The sequence below is a fragment of the Pogoniulus pusillus genome, chromosome 2, assembly GCF_015220805.1.
Source record: "Pogoniulus pusillus isolate bPogPus1 chromosome 2, bPogPus1.pri, whole genome shotgun sequence".
Taxonomy (NCBI): Eukaryota; Metazoa; Chordata; class Aves; order Piciformes; family Lybiidae; genus Pogoniulus; species Pogoniulus pusillus.
This window is the reverse complement of record NC_087265.1, coordinates 15,019,198-15,039,898: the sequence shown is the minus strand read 5'-3', so window position 1 is coordinate 15,039,898 and position 20,701 is coordinate 15,019,198. Positions and strand designations below refer to the sequence as shown.

Below are 20,701 nucleotides of genomic sequence, written 5' to 3'. Positions count from 1 at the left end.
CAGCTGTCATACAATCTCCCTGAGAAAGATAAGACGAGTGCTCATGCATCACTTGCAGCTCCCTGTGACATTCTGATCAGTATAATCCTTTTCAGGCAGGAAAGCAACCTGCATCTTGGCTCTTATAGACACTGCAATCTGATGGAAAAACACCACTCCTCTCACATTTTTCAACCATTGTTCAATCTGCTTCCTCCACATCTGCAGGCAAATATTTGTCACTATTCCCTTACAATTACATTTACACATCACCCATTTGTGCTAGCAGAGATGGTGCAAAAATTAGGATAATTGTTTTCACCAGCAAAAATGCAGGAGAGGACAGTGAAAGCATGGCTGAACTGTCCTTGAATTTCACCTGCACATAGTCAGATCCAGCACAGAAGCAGATGTGTCTTGTTTTAATAAACATCTGAAACAGAAGTTGACCCTCTTTGCTGGTTCAACAGAGACTGAATTGGAGATGCCAAGTCAAATGCACAATTTGTACTTCTTAGCTAGCCAAGCTTATGAAGACTCCTGTCTTCTCTGAACAAAGGTCCCACCCTGAGTCAGTTACACCAATGAATCGGAGCAGAGGCTGTAAAATCCTGACAGACTTTTGAAATGAGCCTGTTCTCATAAGGATCAGTGTTTTTAGATTGGAAGCTGGCTAATAATACTAACAGATTATCAAAGACCACATTTCATCAGTGACCTCCACCTCTTTTATTAATGTGCTGTAAAACACAGCAATCCTCCTGTATAAAATACAGGTTTGAATTTTGCAGCTCAAGCACTTCAACTAAAATACATTCTAAGGATCATCCAATGTTATAGAAAGGAGAGGATGGTTGAGCTGTGAAGTCAGAGCTTTTCAAGCCAAAGCACAAGAGTTTCTTTGGGATTTTTTTCTGTTATCTCAAAGCTAGACATTATCAGAAAACCTCTAACCCAGTCTACTGTGTATTGCAGATCACAGACTCTCATCCAGCTATTCTATACTAATCCAAGGAGCATATCACATTTCTTACCAGCTGATTCAACCATATTAGAGAAACAACTTGGTCAGCTGGACCTACGATAGCTAGAGTTTCCATTCACAGGTGTGATGTTTCAGTGCTGTGCACTTGCACTGTGGCCTGGCTCAGCACACAAGCTTACGCTCAGTTTCAGCTGCACAATCCTATTGACTTCAAGGCATGTATATATTAAGTGCTTGATTGAGCTGAGACTTTTCATGCCTTTCTAGGATGAACTCCACATGACTAAACAAGAATACTTCTTACAAGGTTGCTAGCACTAATGTGAACTTTATCAAAACATAATGACATCCTTGAACGGAAGGGTTTATAAGAATGTGATATATTAATATTCATCAGAAGCAGATGTGTTAAATGAGTTCTGCCACTCCACTGGCTCACAAACTCATCCAGTTAGGTAACTATGATAAGTAAACTCTATAACTGAGAATGGGGCCTCTGTAAGGCATGCCTTTGTTTGCATCAACTGCAGAGAAAGAAGAAAAGCACTTTCTTTCCTTTCCACCCTGTTTCATTTCTCTGAGGTGTGCCTGGGATATGAAAAGAAGCAGCCCACTTCTATATCCTAGATCCAATCACTGTGCCAAAGAATAGGCCAGGCACATGCTCCTGTTAGCTGCTGCTGCATCAGTTACAGCAGCAATACCACTGGAAAATGCAAGTAAGCTACTCTGCAGCTGATAAGAGTTTTTCATGGCTTTGTCCATGCTCATCATGCTGATGACCTTCTAAGTACCTGTTCCCCCACACTATGAGTCCACCTCATTCAGCTCTGATGCTAAGGATCCTCTCCAAGTCATCACTACCACTCATGGTCAGAGGCTCCTCCTTCACTTGAACTACTGTAGGTTTCTGAAGTTTTACTTTCACTCCCCTCACTCGAGTATGTGACAGTTCCTCAACAACTTTGCTTCCTGCAGCTCTGCTGTAAACTCTTCCTTTTCTCTCCTGCGAGTCAGGATCTCCTTTATCTCAAATGATTGTGAATGAAAAGCATCTTTCCAAAACCTCCTTTCCTCTTGAGGAACAGCACACTGAAAGAAATTTTCAATCAAACCTTATTGCAAATCTTATTGTTGATTCCATGAGTCTATGCAATTATTTGTGAAGTGTTTTGGACGCCATTAATAGGAAAGTGTCAAAGAACTAGCATAATTTTTGCTATAATTATTATTATGGAATTATGAAAATACTGAGAGCTGTTGGGTGTCATTTTCAGAAGTTTTTCCTGAGAGCAAATTATTTGCCTAACCATCTTATATTTATGGCTTTATCATTCGTGATTTTCAAACAATTTCTAAATCAAAGCTAAAGAAGCAAATTGCAGCTTCATTTGCCACAGTTCCATTTTTCAAGATTAGAAAGGAAATTCATAGAATCATAGAATCAAGCACGTTGAAAGAGACCTCCAAGATCATCCAGTCCAACCTATCTCCCAGCCCTATCCAGTCAACTAGACCATGGCACTAAGTGCCTCATCCAGGCTTTTCTTGAACACCTCCAGGGACGGTGACTCCACCATTTCCCAAGGTTTTCTTATTGGAAACAAAATCTCTACTGAAATGCACTGACAGTCAAATATTTCATAGCACTCACAGGATGCCACCAGTTTCAAATCAACGCTCCATCATTTGTTAATCTTGGGACTCTCTGCATGGAGATTCAAGGGCAGCAAGGCTATGAGCTAGAAGACAATGCTCCCATAATATTTAGCCAGACATGTTTCATAGAATCACAGAATGAACCAGGTTGGAAGAGAACTCCAAGATCATCCAGTCCATCCTATCACCTAGCCCTATCCAATCAACTAGGCCATGGCACTAAGTGCCTCATCCAGTCTTTTCTTGAAGACCTCCAGGCACAGTGACTCCACCACCTCCCTGGGCAGCCCATTCCAATGGCAAATCCCACAGTCTTCGTTCTTTGTTAACTAAAATTTTGGTTCAGGTTGTCAAAATCTCACTTGCTGAAGAAGAGTGTAAATCTGTATCACAGTTTCCTAAGAGACTTTCCTAGCTGGCCTTTGGAGTTGACAGATGCTAATGTGCTTTTTCCCCATTAATATACAGTAAGGATAATAATGTATTAGTGACCAATTCAACAATATAGGGGGTGTTTGCTAAAATGTCAAGAGCCTTCAAAAGAAACAAATCACACCCTATTATCCTTCAGCACACAGAGCTAAACCAGCTTTTGCTTTCAATATAAGAGAACACTTAACTGCTCCCCATAGATTTCAGTGTTTAAAGCTGGCCACCTTTCAATAAAATGTTGTTTAAAAAAAGAAAATATTGAGAAAATATATAGCAAGCTACATTCAAGCAACCTGAATCACCTTCATCTGGTAGGAGGTAATCATTACGGACTGAAGTTAAATCTCAAATTTAAACATGGTTTCATTTTGAAAACCTAAGGCAACTTGCCTGCATCTAGGAAAGACTGAAGATTAGACAGTGGGTGAAATGTTGCACACAGAGCTCAGACCAGCTGTGACGATGTCTGCAAAGCTGAGAAGATCAGGATATAAGCTAGTTAACCAAGCCCACCTGTCTCCTGGGCTTCAGCATGGGATCAGCTGAGATGGTTTTATGGATGAAGACAGGCTGCAATTATTTAAGCAGGGACAAATAATGTTCTTCCAGTTTACAGTAACTGCCAAGACCCAAGGGAGAAAGCCTTGGGAGACAGAACAGAGAGAAAACTGAGAAAGTCTATCATGCTTTTTCCCCAAGCATAGCAATTTAATGGCTAAAGCTAATGAGAAATAAATAAGATTAGAAACTACAAGTGGAAACCTGTCTACAACTCATTTCCAGTTTAATTCTGAACATTCAAGTGATTCATGTAACACACAATTTGCAAACTTCTAAGCACATCCTGGGTAAACAAGCTGAAACCAAGCACTCTGCACCCATTACAAATATCATGGCTCTATCAGTCATGGCTCTGGCTCTCACAGTGACAATTCTCACATGGTACTGCATTAGCAGAAGATGAGGTTGGCTTTTGAAAGGGGTATGTAACAAAGGAACTCCAAATGTCTTTAATGGATAGCAAAGCTGCTTTATGTCCAAGAAACTTCTGCCTAACAATGAAGTATACTGCTAAGAACCAGGACTGTAAGGCAAGGCACAGCCCAGTTGCAATTGCTGGGACTGATCTATTGGTTATATGACACGTATGGAAAAGGCAAAAAAGGACAACTGTGACTGACAAGAACTAGAAGCAATTTCTCCAATGTTCGGCTTACCAGAGTTGCCCACAGTGAAGCTGTGCCAGGATGACATGCTGTTCAGTGAAAGGATGCTTGGGCACATATGTACATGCACATAGTTGGTTTTTTTTTAAAGGACACACTAAAGATCCATTTGACTTGTTTCAATAATTTCTCAACTCACTGAAAACGAAGCAAGAATGCAAGATCCTTAATGTAGCTACCCACTCATGGCCAAATAGGTAATAAGACACCAGAAACAGCCTCCTGGGAAGTAAAAGATCATTCTCTTATTGATCTAACAAGGGAAATCAAATTTTAACTGGATTTTCTATAAGCACAGAGTAGAACAATCTAATCATGAAAAACCCAGACTGGGTGCGTTATTATTGTTGGTGAGCTGTACGATGAGCATCACTTATAAACCCCAGGGATACTGGGGCACCATTGTGTTAGTTTGATACAGTGAAAACACACAGCATGGTGCTAAGCACAAATTCCTAACCTCTCCCTCACCATCTTTATGTAGTCTGCAAGGATAAATCATTCAGCTCACAGCCGCTCCCTAGCTATCATCTCTCCTGGCAGTGCAAACTTCGTCTTGAGCATACATATTTAGGATCAGAATTTATATCCCTCAAGTCTTCTAAACCATTTTCTCTTTGTCATGAGTAATGGCAAGTGGTTTGGTGCATGGACTCTGTAAAGAAACAGGCGTTTCTTCAAGTCTGAATACAACTAAAGTAAAAGCATTTTGCATACATAGACTCCTTTCTGTTTAAATGAGTAGGTCATGTACTGTGTTTTCTCTTTCCTTCCTCTCCAACAGCAATACAAAGAGACAGCAATTCAAATGGTTGGGTAGTGTGGATGAGGTACGATAAGCAAGAGATGAGGTATAGAAAACATGTAATTTCTCAGGAAATAAGTTTAAAAGTAGTCAGAAAGGAGTTTTACTTGGATTATTCCATGACAAGGATACTAATCAGCCAACTGGATGGTAAGAACACCTTTAGCTGGAGGAAAAGTACAATAAGAAAGAGGCTGAACACAGACAAGGTGGGAACTGAAGACTGGAGAACACAAAACACATTATGGTTCCCCATTTGTCTTGTGATGGGAAGCCTGGCTAGCAAGGTTGTGAAAGAGAAGCTATTCAGTCCCTTTGTAACATAAACTGCTTTGTTAATCTACTCTTTCTGGCAGAAAATTAATGCATCCTGTATGACTGAATGGTTTGGGGGCTTACTTATTATTACCACCCATCCACTGAAAAGAGCTGATGTAACACAATCCTCTCCCCTGGCAGCGGGAACATCAGCAGAGCTGCTGCTGGGGTCAGTCTTCCAGTTGCTGGCCCGGCATTCCCATTGTGAAGCTGATTGTGATCCATGGGATGATGCATTTGGAAACCCACAGAAAGCCCATGAGCCATACCATTAAGCAAAGACTTAGAGCAATTTGGAACAGCACATAAAATGTAGATTCCCCTGAATGTCTCCCCTTGAAGCCTAAATCTGCTTGTGCAGGGCACAGAATCATAGATTCATAGAATCAACCAGGTTGGGGGAGACCTCCTGTAAGGTAAATCATATTATGAGCCAAGATGCAGTTTTGGAGGTGTGAGTTCTCTCCCACAGAATGTAAATACTATGTGCAGTGGAAATGAGGTGCCTTTAATTTTATCCCTGTGCATTTTCCAGCTAAGCTTTGCAGCAGAAAACACAGAATCAAACTGCATTGTGAACAATCATGAAGAAACAGGTGTTGAGAAGATAACAGTAACTCTGAATCTAACTTGGGTTTCAGAGATACAAGTTGTTTCACTTCCTTGCTGTCTGCAATTTCAGTCTTTCGTATAATTGTCAAACTCTAACTCATATCAAGTTTTGCCCTCTATCACTAATAAGACCAAGAACAATGAAAGGAGGGGACAGAACACATTTTTCTGTGAAAAAAATCATGTCTGATTAAAACAAAGTGAAGTGGCAGACTATAAGTGTGTTTATGAGGCCATCGTTTCTGCAGAGAAGCACTCACATGGAGTGCCAAAAAATGCCTACTGATTCCTCAGCGTCAGGGGCTGAGGATCTAAATACCCTTGCAAATGATTTATCTCAGGGCTGAATCCCACAGATACACCCTCTGTAGGAGCCTGGTGCTCCTAGTTGTGGCCGTTTGAGTTGATCCTCTAGCTCAGACATAGGGGAGAGATGAACATTTCAGGGATAGGCCACATAAATGGCAACAATAGATAAATTACTATAATTTCATTGGAGCATCAAGAGCTTAATGTCTAGAAGCACAGCTTGTTCTGCCCCTTTTCTCCTGCTGGCTTCTGCTGCTGCAGCCTCGACTATCTTCCCCGGCTGCTGTTTTGGCTACTGCTGCTTCTGCACATTTCTCTTCCATAACTATTGTTATATTACCTATTTAAATATCCACGTTCCACCACACTTTGAACCTCAAGGGTTTCTCCTTTCACCCCTCCCCAGTTAAACAGATGGTTAACCTTATTTAGCAATTAAAATCAAGGTTTATTTACCCATTCCACCAGAGCAAGGTAAGAGTCAGTGCCATATCTTGTAAGCTTAAAGATTTTGTTAATTTGCTTTAATCCACTTAAACCTTTAAAGCACAGATAATGGAAAACAGACAAGAAATCTCTTACACTTTCCAAATTAAGAGACAAGAGTTTCTACCTCTCTGAAGCTCTCTAGAAGAACCCTGAAAGGTCAGCAAGGAAGTCTTTGACTACTTTCTTCCTGGAAACTCTATCTCAAAGGTCACAAAACCACAACGAAATTGCCTTTAGCAAGGAACCTAACTAGAGACACATTGCAAGGTACTTAATTGCCTTTAGTGAAGAATGAAACTGGAGACGCATTGTAAAGCCTTAAATGGGAACCAAAATCAATATTTCAACATTTAGGAGGAACCCATTTTTAGCAAGGAGACTTCTGCAGCAGATGATGCTGGCACACTAAGCTTAACACACTATTCTGGGGTGAATTCAGCAATAATGGTGGTACCAATATAATGATCTAACTGTGATGTGGGTAAGTGGACAGATTGAACAGAGAGCAACTTAGGAGTACATGTACACTCACGGAAAATGCAGCTGGGATAAGGACAAGAGAAAATCAATGCCCTGAAAGAAGAGGAAAAAGATGGCCCATTGCAACACAAAGGTCCCCTCTTACATTCTTAAGACCTTGTCAATGTAAATACCTAGGTGAAAAGCAGGAAAACCTCTAGTAGAGGTGATAAATACATAACAAACCCAAGCCAAACAAACAAAAGTAACAAACAAAGACAGCCACTCACTGCAATCTTAAAACTATTTACTTCTTTTGCATTTGAGTATGTCCGAATTCTCCATCACTAGCTTTTCACTTAATGTCCTGTATCCAGCCTGCCAGGTGAAGTATACAATCATTACTAAATTCAGTTAGAGAAAAGGAGTCTAAAAGGCAGCTTCAGTCTGGCAGAAGATTACAGGGAGCCTGTAGCAGAATTGAAAAATCAGATTCTTATACCAGTAGTCCCAAAACTGCCGGAATTAAGTGACTGCTGTGAAACCTCGGAGTTAAAACACTGTAAGGCATCAAAGGGACTATGATTCATCCAGGCCACTTGCACTGGCCTGTGGATCACAGGTGGAAGGAAAACAGCACAGACTAAACCATCATCCATAACAACACCAAGAAGGCCTTGAAAATGGATCATCCTATTGGAACTTGAAACAGGAACAGAAGCTCTTACCTTCAAAGGCAATTGTGGGGTGTTCTTTCCTGACACATTGCTGATTTTCAGCTTCAGAGTATTCAGGTACATTTTGTGATGCTGAGAGATGAAAAGCAAGAAGAAAAAGGCTCGGCAATGACAGGGAAATGGCCTTTAATCTTGAAACAACCATGACTGAAGGTCAGCTGCAGATCTAGCTTCCAAGGTAGGCCCAGGGAGGATACCTGAAATACAAATAATTCCACTTTCAGAAAGACAAATGCTTATCCAGAATGTGTAATATGGGTAGAAAAGGGTGGAGGTTATCCTTTCATCCCAATCCCACTTGTGCTTAAGTACACAAGATAAAGTTATTCCAGAAACAGCATCTACAAAATTAAAAAGACCCAGTTTACACCTTCAAAGAGAAGGGAAGTGCACAGCTCCCTAAATAGGTATCTTTGTGTACCTTTGGGATGCATGTCCTTGTACACAGCAGCTGGTGCACAATGGCCAGCACTGATAACATGAAATCTCAATACTCCAGATGTAAATGTGTTTCCCCATGTGGACACCTCACTCCTCGGTTGCACGATGTGTCCATGTTTAAATGTCATGCTACACTCAAGAGATTGCAAGGAAAGGCCAGCATCAGTCATCACAAAAACACATGTGCAATTAATTTTGTTCTAATAGGAGATTACACAGTCTACTGCTGTTGTTTTAAATACCTTGAAACTAGAAAACTCAATTTAAAAGTGTTGCCAGGTATTAAGGTAACATAAAAATTAAGAGCTTAATGGAAAGATTGATGAGAAGTGAGTCAACAGCCTGCATTAACATGGAATGCTATAGCTCCCAGTCACAGGAGCTGAGGCACAGATAAAGAGAAGGAGCCCTCACTCTTGAGCTAGGAGAAGGGAAATTCATGCCTTTACTATGTGAACATTTATAACAACAGCAGCAGAAAAGATAGAGGTCTAAAAACTCCCCTGGGTCTATCAGGCCTGAGGCAGGGGATGGAGGATTAATTAGCCAATGCCACAAGCTTCCCAGGATACTGCAGCAGCTTAGGGAAACCTGAATTGCCAAATTTAATCTTACTGTGCTTGTTTTCCTGTGCAACTTTACTCAGTTATTGCAAGCACATGTTTTCAAATAAATGGAGTCTCCTAGTTTTAAATCTTATCTTGTGATAAAGCTGCTTCTGATTAAATACACACATAATGAGATCTCCAGTTCCTGTGGGTGTTGTGATTCATAAAGGCAGGGTAACAGTGAACAGCTGCACTGCCCAATACCTCCGTACTTGTGTTCAGAGTCTCCAAAACACCTTTGGTCAGGCCAACGATTAACAGTGACAGGCTCATGGCATGGAGTGAACTCCAATATGAGGGACAATACAGGCACCAGTCACAGAATCACAGAAACATTCAGGTTGGAAAAGACCCACAGGATCACCAAGTCCAACCAATAATTCTGCTCTACAAGGCACACCCTAAACCATATCCCCAAGCACCACATCCAAATGACTTTTAAATACAGCCAGGATTGGTGATTCAAACACCTTCCTGGGCAGCCCATTCCAATGCTTGACCACTGTCATTGGGAAATTTTTTTCCTCATGTCCAGTCTAAACCTATCCAGTTACAGCTTGAGGCCATTCCCTCTTGCTCTATCACTATTTACCTGTGAGAAGAGACCAGCGCCAACCTCTTCACAACATCCTTTTTATAGACAGCAATGAGATCTCCCCTCAGCCTCCTCTTTTTCAAACTAAACAGCCCCAGCTCCTTCAGTTGCTCCTCACAGATTTATTCTCCAGGCCAACCACCAGCTCTGTTGTCTTCCTCTGCACTTGCTCCAGCACTTCAATACCCCTTTTGTATTGAGGTGCCCAAAACTGAACACAACATTTGAGGTGTGGCCCCCATCAGAGCAAAGTACAAGAGGACAATCACCTCCTTACTCCTGCTGGAAACAACATTTCTAATATAAGCCAGGATGCCAATGAATTTCTTTTCCTGGGAACACTGCTTGCTCATACTCAGTTGCTTGTCAATCAGAACCTCCAGGTCCCTTTATGCTAGACAGCTTTCAGAAAGGAGCTGGAAGAAATTTGTAAAGGTCTTTAGGCATCAGAGGAGCAAAAAGGGACTGCTTATGGCAGCAGTGGGGGACAGCTGGTTTGAAAGATGGATTCTGTGGTTTATTCTTATCTGTATTTTTCTGTGATTTTGAACACTGGCATAAAGATGAGTTACCATTGCATTCATTATGCATGTCCTCAGCAGCAGCTACATACCATTGACTGAAAATAGTGTTGGCATTCAGGATCTGGGGTAGTTCTAGGGATTTGGTTTCTCAGCTAGTGTAAGTGAGAGATTTCAGCATTTCACTTTTTTTTTTTTTCCCCCAGACCCATATACATGCAGATTTTATGCAGGGACATATAAAATTTCCTTCCAGTTTTCCAAAGGAGGTTCTACAGTATTTCACTATGAAATGAGTTTGTTGTTTTGTTGGGTTTTTTTAAACACAGCAAATATCATGTTAAATTAAGAAATAGGATTGGCAGAAGTAAGAGATGTGAATCATTCAAAGCTAAGGCCAGCACAGCGTTTAGTCATTAAGCACAAGTATACTGCAGGGCATACACAACTGAGTACTGTGGCATCTCAGATGGTGGAGATGTGCAAGTCATGCTGCTAGGAAGATTATTGATACTGGAGCACTGGATTATATTTTCAGCCAGTGGTTTAAATGATTCTTTGTTTTTTCAATACAGATGTGGAAATGAAGCACAGCATGGAGATGTGAAACTCAGTGAGGTGCATTTTGTATAACTCTTGGACCCACTTGAAGTTTCAGGAGAGAAAAGCCAAATTTTCCTTAGACATGAGACAGCCATTTTGGGAAATGCACAGGAGGCAAAAGGACTTTGCTGTCATATATCCTTGCTGGAAACTGGCAGAGACAGTCATGGAAATCTTGCTTTATGCATCTTCTACTCCTCCCAGTGCAACCATTACAGGCTAATCTTAGGAATAAGATACTAAAACTAGACAGACTTTCAGTTTGAGCCAATATGGCTATTTTCATGTACTAATCATCCAAACAGTGATCTCACCCTAGGTGAAAAAACTCTCAAATAAAGACACACAGTAGTGTCCCATGCTTCTCTAAGGCTCTAAGTGGCAGATGAGCAAATTCAAGTTCCTCACTCATCAAGGTCATGAAATGATAAAAAGTTACACACAGGAAAGCTTCATAACATCCCACAGCCTGTTCTGTGCCAAAGCAGAGCACATTTACTAGTGTTTTGTCTGGACTAGTTGTAAAATGTGCCAAGTAGTTGGATTCCTGCCACTTTCCCTGGGAGACTTTACCACAGTCCAAGAGACTTCAGTGTTCCTTAGAAAGCTGTAACCAGTATTCAGGGTAAAGTTCCATCTTCTTTTTTCCTTATTGTCATAGGGAAATCCAAAGTATGCATGAAAATAATGGCTTCAAACACGATGTGAAGTGGAAAGTAATATATGACCAAAGAAAGATGAAAAAGAAACATTATAAACAACTTTTGTTGTTCGCTGTGTCCCCTGTCACCTACATCCAGTTGCATCCATCAGATGTGTGAAGCTCTCATGTGCTGGGAACTTGAACAAAATCAGTGTCATGTGCAGGCTTGAACTGGCATCTACTGGAGTCAGAGACAATGGGTGAATGCCAGCTTGATCAAGGGTGAGGCCAGAGCCCTACAGCACCAGCTGAACAGGATTCAGACAGCGGATAGCATTGCAAAAGGTTACTCCTTCAACCTACCCTCTCTGTCTGCCTTGTTCGTTTTTTCCCCTCAATAGTTTCAGAGACACTCTAACTCAGTAATTGCTGTTCCCAGCTGCTGCACCTTTATGTATGAGAAAGCATACTCCATATACAGAGCAGTGCCATGTGCAAGAGCAGGTCAATTGTATGCCAAGAGCAGACTATTAACTGCCTGGGAGAGTCCAGCAGTTAGTTGTGATATGTAAATGTTTTCATTCTACTGAAGATGATAATTATGCCCAAGCTCTAGATTTTCACTATGAGGGCTGGAGTACGGCCAGTGCTTAGGGCCTGTGGTAATTTGAGGGATCCTAGGTCTCCCTTGAACAAAACCATAGGGATGGACTGCTTCTGTACTGCTAAAACACTTCACATTCTACGTGCAGCCCAGGCTAGCAGCGGTTTGCACTGCTGGAACTTGCCCTAGCATTAAGCCATTTAGATATAGTTAAGTGCTATAAAAAGAGCTGTACTTATTAGACTCTCTGCTCAAAATGACTTAGAGCTCAAGAAATCAGCTGTCAAGGCTTCAGTGTAGATGAGAGACAAGAGCTCAAATCCCTGGTTAAACTGGGATCTCAGACAGGACATGGTTTCAAATCTTTATTTGCTCATCTCGATGTATCTCTACCACCTTAGCTATTCCCCTCCCATGTGCTTTTTTTTTTAAAAAAAGAGGAATAAAAATGTCCAGTAGGATTATCTGTTCAAGTTTATCTGCCCTCTCCCTCATGAAAGCCTGTTCCCTGCACCTCTGCACTGACCCAGCGCCCAGGGCAGGGTGTCTCTCTCCTCTCTCCTATTCTGCGCAGCAAAGCCCTCTAGCCCTCTGCCAAAAAAGGTCAACGAATTCAGGCTCCATCTGCATCCAGTGAAATATGTTCCAGAGACAGGAATTTTGTAGAGCACTGCTCCTGCCACTATTCTCTTGTCTCTTAAATCAGGCTCTTTTAGCTCATGGGCCTCCCCGGCTGCAGAGGCAGTGGATGGGCAAGAGCTGCTCCTTCTCAGTAAAGCAGGAGGTCTACACACTCAGACGGTCGATAAAGCTGAGATTTGCAGCTACAGCATCAATGTGAGCACAAACCCACTGCCACATGCCCATTTCTCACCCAGGCAGTTTCATGACAGCCCGATAGGACAGGGTATAATTCTGCTTTGCCTCGTGGCTTCACCTCCTCTCACAAGCACAGCATTCAGGGGATCACCCACAGTCCCTCCCTTATTCATTCTTGGGGCATGAGTCTTTTCCAGCTCGCCCTGTATTGTATCATTGTAACTCCACTGATTTCACAGGAGCTAATCCTGATTTACAGAGGGTAACTCGGATCAGGCCCTCTTTGACTAAAGCTCCACGTCTGAAAGACAAATACCTTCAATCAATCTTTAGGGCTTTAAAACAAAGCACATTTTTAAACTGGCTGTACCAGGAATTCATATCCTACTCTCCTCTGACTGTAACTATCATTTTGACTTAATAAAACGTGACAGTAAAGTTTAAGGATAAAAGAAAATGCTTCATCTTTCATTTTAAATAAAAGAGATGCCTTTAAAAAAGACTAAAAAAGGAACCTCCTGGAAAAGCATTGATTCTTCTATTCGAGGCCTTTTGTTATTGGAACAGTTATGATTGAATAGGCTCCCAGAGGGAAGGACAGCAAAGGAAAGAGGTGGACATTAAAGCATTCAAAAAAGTACTGGAGGAATAAGGGAAATAAATATAAACATTATAAAGCAAGGCAGCTCAGCAACGCAGCTATCGCGGGCTGGCTCAGGCAGCTCTGCCCTAGAAAACTCCAAGGCCAACAAAACCACAGTGCTTTATTCATGTGCTGCTCCCTGCCCTCCCCTCCCACCCCCACCAGCTGGAATTCATCCCACAGAATTGGTTCCAAGGGCCATTTCACACTGTCGAAGAAAAGGCACAACTTCTCCCTCTGCCCCTGGCCACATCCGTGCCCTCAGCCATGCCTACGCCAGGGAGAGATCTGGCTCTCAGATGGAGTATGGCACAGTGCACTTGGAGACATCAGATCTCCACACTCCCAGATCAGGCCCCTGTATAATGAGGTTTTCTCTTTTGTTTACTTTTGAGGAATAGTCTGTTCAGATAAGAATCTGTGAAGAGATCTTGTTTTGCTTTAATTAAATCACCCTACAGCATCCTGAAAAATCAGTGAGCTTACCTCTCATTTCACAATGTCTTGCACTTTGCAGCTCTTGTTCTGTCTGGGTTTTGCCCTGCTCTCACATGCCCACCTTGCTCAGGGCTTCCCATGGCCTCCACTACAACAGCATCCAAAAGCATCACACTGAACTCGCTCTCAAAGCACCCCAGAAGACAGAACTGTGTTTTCATGCCTGTAATCCACGGGTTACCTATTAAAACCCCCTACAATTCAGCAGCAGGCTGGATTACAAGAGTGTGTGGGTGAAATGCTCTCCAGTGGCAAAGCAGAAGCTCAAGCTCCGTGCTTATCACTGGGTCACTCTCACAGCTTCTGCCTCATACAGTCCATAAGGTTGGAGTATCACAGTAGGCTTCACATTGGGAATAAAGAATCAAGATCTCACAGGTCACTCTATTGCAACCTTTCTCTTATTTATATAAATAACTCAGGTAATTCATTGCAGAGGAGAAATCAGTTACATCTAATACACTGCCTGATTCGTGGCTTGTGAAGCCTGTAGTGGAGCTGAATAATAATAGTCTAAAGTTCGATCTTCTTAGGCCTACTTCCCACAAAATATTGTCAGTACACTTCAGGCCATTTTGTTTCTAGAGCACTCTCTGACTGCTGTTCAAACCTACCCACGATTAGTCAAAGACTCAAACAAGCCCACAACATTAAATGGGATGTTCTCACTCAGATGAGGTAAGAGAGACAAAGCTATTAATAAGAGCTCAGTATAAAATTAATTGGCTGGTGTGAATCTCCTTCTTTATGGGCTGGTGTATGCTCTCAATGGGCCATCACCAGCCACCACTTGGTTACTTGGCCTCAGCAGCACAGACAATGGCTGCATGGTCCTGGAAACTGAACTGTTTCCTCACCTTTAGAGAAGGCCCTCCAGAATAGGAGCCTATTCTGGAAAGCTCCCATTAAATAAAGCTGATTCAACAATAAAAGCCTGTGTAACAGAGCAAAATATACTGTACTGCTGGGTTCCTGCCAGACCGAGCGGGCATAAATAAATATGTGCTCTGCTGACACTCAGATCTGCTTTTGAGTAGCACTAACCTGACCACACATTGAGTCCATCCCCAAGTGCTTCAAGAGGTTCTCCCCAGAGGCCTCTAGATCTTTTTTTCACTAGCTACACATATTATAAAGACATGAGAAGTTTTGTTAGCATTTGTTTTGGGTATGAACTTAGCACTTGTGAAAAGGTGCCTTGGAGTCTGAAATCTTCTGCTTATAAAAATATTATATTTGGCAATGAAGGCTAACACTCATTTATTTCCCTGGAGATATGCCTCCACTGTTCTCTACAAGACTACCTCTACAGCGGGGATGGAAAGACCTTGTATTCACAAGTCACAGAACTGCCTCTCTGATAGGCTGTCCACAGCCTAAAAGTGTAGGTATTTTTGGTAATTCTGGGACCTGGACTGACTATGGAATTATTTTTCATGTGCTCCATCTGTGAAACACAGAGACTAAAGCTGAGACTAACACAACAGTGAAACAGAACTCAGTGCTATTGTACTTGGCATGATTGCAATTCATACACAAAGTTTACAGCAGCCTAGATTAGAAATTAGGAGCTCCTTGTTCCCAGTCAAAGTTTCTGGATGCTCCATCAAAAGGAGAGGACAGATGAGTGCAACACAAGCCCATAGAGGAGCCACCCAGGCAAGCAACACAGCAAGAATAACTATTGTGGAGGTCCTGCCTACAGCAGAAAGGGTGTGCCCAGGGCTTGGCATCCCTTTCAGTGTAGCTGCCGTTCTCCTTGCACACGTGATGTAGAGTGCTCTGCATGGGTGCTGTAAATCCAAGGTGCCAGATGTGCTCTTGCATGAAGACCAGCTGCATAACACAATTATAACAGATTCAGCATCAGAGCTCCTACAGGTAGGCACTTGACTGCAAGGCCTCTTTCTGGCTTGAGGTTTGGTACTGAAACCCATAGATCCAGGTCTTTACCCTCAGCTGTTGTAGAAACACGTAACACAATAGCTTTTCTTTAAGTTGATCCCTGTGTGGTGGAGGGGCTGCAGCCCCAAAACAGAGGCCTCCCTATGCCTCTACATGCCTGGACATGTTTTTCTGCCAGGACCCAGGGTAGTAAACAGCTTGTGTAACACACACACCCGGTCCGTGTATCCCTGGGGTCTGCCCAGGTGATCCCCGTATTTGGGAGGGTCCAGGCAAACAGCTTCTGCCTATTAAGGTAAGGTTTGGCTTACTGCCAACCTGATTGGTCACTTTAGATGGCCAAAAGGGCCACGAATCTCAGCCCACAGTCTATAAAGAGAGGTGCAAAGGTGCACCATGTGTTCAGAGGTTCAGACTTAGCTGTTCAGACTCAGCTCTCTGATCCACATTGCAGCTCTGACCTGCTTGCAAGGCCTAGACATGGGACTGGCCCTTACCTGCATACTCACTGAGGCTCAGCCCTCTTGCATTGATCTCAACTCGCAGTTAACCTGTCTGTGAATCTTTGGAAGCAGAGCACATTCACGCCTGCACTTGATACATATGGGGAGCCAATAGCCCCTAAGCCTAGAGCAGCTGTACATACTGGCCTGCTACCTCGAATTATCCACGGAGCTCAGTCTCCCAGCAGCCTGGCACACACTGCATGCCTACTGCTATAGCCTGGAGAATCAGGTCAGCAGACCTTCTAGATTGTCTGCAAACCCACAAACACAGCCTGCTGGCTGTACAGAAGACCGTGCCAGAAGCTGCACTGACAAATCCTTCTCCTGTCCCTGGAATCCTGCCAGCTGACCATGCCTGGACACGCAGCATCCAGAAGGCCAGCAGCACCAAGGCAGAGATCACCTCACACCAGGAGAGAAGGTTAGAGAAATCCTGTTTACCCCAGAGACTGAGAATGCTTTTCATTCCCCTCGCAAGCCGGGAAGATTCCAGCCTCACAAAGATCCGAACAGGGCACAGACTGTGACACAATCCTGGGAGGGTGATTAATAATTAGGGGCAACACATCTAAGTAAGCTTTAATTCCTCTGTAGTATAAGTTATCTCTGCCTTAGAGCAGACACAGCTTTCAGCCCCTGCTGGGCAGACAGCATAGTTGTTAAGAGGCATTAAGCCTGAGGGAAATCTCTCTGTCTATAGTTGATAATTTGATAGTTAATAATCAAATCCCTGTACATATATATATATTATATCCAAATTGTTTTCATAATCTTGCACAAAAGAACTATTCAGGGATTTGGGGTGGCAAGAGTTTGTAAATATTAATTTTAATAAATATATTTTTATTAAAAATTCATACCACCTCAAATTAATTTCTCACCTCCCCCTAATAAGGGAGGAATAGAGAAACTCCCTCCGCAACACCCTGGAACAGTGTGGAAATGGTTTGCAAATTTGCAATCAGCAGAGACACAGCCTCTAACATCACACTACACGGCCAATGTCATTCCAACACACTCTGGTGCCCGACAGTCTGGAGACACCTCTCTATTTCCAGTGAGATGTGGTGCTGCTGCTCGCACATCTCTCCACTGCAGCCATTGACACTACAGCTGGAGCGGCTGAGGCATGACAAAACTCTCTGACTTGGTCACTACAGACAGCTTTTACTAGATACAGGAAGAGAAGTAAACTCCTCCTGACTCTTCCAAATGTTTTTGGTATCATTCAGACTTTATTTTGTCTCACAGTTTGATAGGAAAACAGTAAGTGTTCTTGATTGCTTTATTTTTTAGAGTACTGACCATTGCTCTACTGGCACTAGTTTTTCACTCAGCTCTAATTAAAGGGTCCACTGAAGACATGCCATAGTTCCAAATTGTATCAGACCTAAAACAGGTTGGTAATTTGTGTAACTTCAACACTGTGAGGACAAGCTGGTGACAACTGCAGAGCTCAGATTGTGGCAAGCAGACAGGCAATCTTGGCAAACTATGTAGCAGCTACTGTGGTGACCCTGTGACCACCCAGATAGGAAATCAGTAAGATGAAATAAAACAAAAAACCAAAACACATATTTCTCCTTTGACCCAAAGTAGTCTCAGAATTCAGGTTTCCAGCAGATGAAAACTGAGCCAGGAAATCATCACACAGATCAACCTCCTGCCTGAGAGTCTGACTTTACCTAGAACTTTGTTTTCCCAGTTTTAAAGATTCCAGAGTTAGCTCCAGGGCTACAGCTCCTGCCACTTGCCATCCTTGTACTCCATTCCACAAATCCCCTTGCATCAACCATGCAGCCCCTTGTGCCATGCTCAAAGGTGGCTGCTGCACATCGCAAACCCATGTCATCCATCCCAGCCACCCCATCTTCTACTGCTACTTTGCAGAGTGAGAACAGCTTTATCTTTTAATGCTTGCTTTTGCAGGAGAGAAACCACAACTCACCTGTTTTTGCCAGAGATCTGTGATGAGCCATATAACACATACTCCTGGCTTAATTGTAACTCTAGAATAGGCACAAGGCACTAAGCAACACAACGCCGAGTTTTAGCCTACTTGGAAACAAGCGTATGTTTCATTGCAGCATCTTCTTGGCACTGTACAGCATCATTTATCATATGGAAACCTTTGGCTAGAAGGTTTGCCCTAAATCTGAACAGACAAAATAATATTTGTCAGACAGACTCTTTTTTTCTCCTGCCATGTCCAGTTTTTCTCACAATGCAAGAGCCCAGCAGTTACCTGTTGGGCTCTGTTAACTTCCAGCAGGGTTGTTGCTCTGGTCTGCCCTGACTCTCACATTGCACCTGGAATGCTGCAGTTGCAGGATAGCACTGAAGAGAAGTAGTGCAGCAAATATACAGCTCACAAATGAGAGATTATTACAGTATCACAGTATCATCAGGGTTGGAAGAGACCTCACAGATCATCAAGTCCAACCCTTTACCACAGAGTTCAAGGCTAGACCATGGCACCAAGTGCCACGTCCAACCTTGCCTTGAACAGCCCCAGGGACGGCGACTCCACCACCTCCCCGGGCAGCCCATTCCAGTGTCCAATGACTCTCTCAGTGAAGAACTTTCTCCTCACCTCCAGCCTAAATCTCCCCTGGTGCAGCCTCAGGCTGTGTCCTCTCATTCTGGCGCTGGCCACCTGAGAGAAGAGAGCAACCTCTTCCTGGCCACAACCACCCCTCAGGTAGTTGTACCAATCACAGTTTGTAAACAAAGTAGGACTGATTCCCCACCTGCTGAAAACAGCAGTGGCATCAATTCCCACCCCACCCCCTCCCACCCAAAAAAAAAGAAAAGTTTGGTGATCCACAGTTTCTGAAAAGGCTGAGCTCAGTTTTTCTCTCCAAACATCCTACACAACTTCTCTGATAACAGGAGCACAGCGCTGGGTTGCCTGCTAATTGAAGCTCACCAGCCTGAGAACACAGCCTAAGGTCACAGCAACATTCTTTTAGAGCAAAAATTGCATTTAGGCAAAGGGAAAATAAAGCAGGACAGGAGACCTCCAAAAAACCTTTGGCTGCGTTATTTTAACGAACTGGGACCACAATCTTCATTGTCCACACTTTTATTTTAGCTAAATAGTACGCAGTAGAATTCCCATGCTGTAACGGGTTCCTCTCCTTAAACTGCCAAAGATGGCATTGTGACCCAGGATTTAATACTGACTCTGTGATCTATAACATAGCTAAGAAGCTCCATGCTGGAGGGGAAAAGAGTAATATCTGAGACTGAAAGTTGAGATCATCATCCACATTCATATATTTGGCAAATTCAGATGTTCAGCCAAAAACGACATCTGAATTTTCTCCCATCAGGCAAGAGAAGCAGCCTGCAAGCAGGCACCCCAGACCCAGGGTGACAGCTCTCCTCCTCAGAAATGCTTTAAAAATCCCAAACAATCCCTCAGACAGAAACTTGTCATCTTTCAGGAGGCAGGGTCTGAGTAAGTGTTTGGGGGCTGATATCATTTTAATGTACTCTGAAGCCAGGCTTTCTGGAGAAGATGAATTATTTGTAATGAATTCCAATCACACGGCACTCCAGCCCCCACACCTTCACCCTGCATATATAACCAAATTAGTTTAGGAGATGTAAGTTATTCAGGGACTTAGCTGTTCAGTCTGGCCTTGGAGGATTTGCTCTCATTATGGCTTTTATGCAAATTCTGTCCTCCAAATCTCTTCTGAATCAATTATTACTAGATTAATTTAAACATGTCCACCTGGGGTGCCTGTATATCATGTGCCTCATGTTAAAAAGTAAAAAGGATGATAATGAATTCAGGAGGTGACTGAAACAGATTCCTGCTTTGTGGAAATGTGACCTTTTTGCATAATGTCATAAAAGAAAGAAGTTCCCTCAAGAAGCATGGCAGATAGGGTCGTTTGTTGGATCAGCTGGGCTTTCAATCACTCTTTGGAAATTAGCATGATACAATGAAAAATTAATATGAAATTAAAAAAAAAATATCACTTTAGTGCTCCGGACTATTAACGTCTTCAATGGACTACTAATTGAAATGTAATGCTTAATTTTAAGCAATGCCATTTTATTAATGGTAAAAACTTGAATTAATGTCATTAACCAATGTTAATATTACAAATCCCCTGGAGGGATAACAAAGCAATTATGTTATTCACAGAACTGAAAGGGCGGGGGGAAGATGTAGTCTGCACATGGCTGCACCAAGGCAGAAGAGACTGCTCCCATCTGCATTTCCTTTGCTGAGGAAGGGGGGTTGTTTGCTTTCTGAGCAAAGAGGAGGGAGAGGAAAAGAGGATTTTG

At 42.7% G+C, this 20,701-nt stretch overlaps 1 protein-coding gene across 10 annotated transcripts in view; it reads right to left on the bottom strand.

Annotated features, from left to right (window-relative positions):
• Positions 1–20,701, bottom strand: part of SEMA5B (semaphorin 5B) — a 324,525-nt gene that overhangs the window by 156,504 nt on the left and 147,320 nt on the right. For all 10 annotated transcript variants that reach the window (XM_064157107.1, XM_064157117.1, XM_064157118.1 and 7 more), the window contains one exon: positions 8,002–8,207. In XM_064157107.1, the coding sequence (XP_064013177.1) occupies positions 8,002–8,155 (154 nt within the window). In that variant the 5' untranslated portion in view covers positions 8,156–8,207. The remainder of the gene's footprint in view (positions 1–8,001; positions 8,208–20,701) is intronic.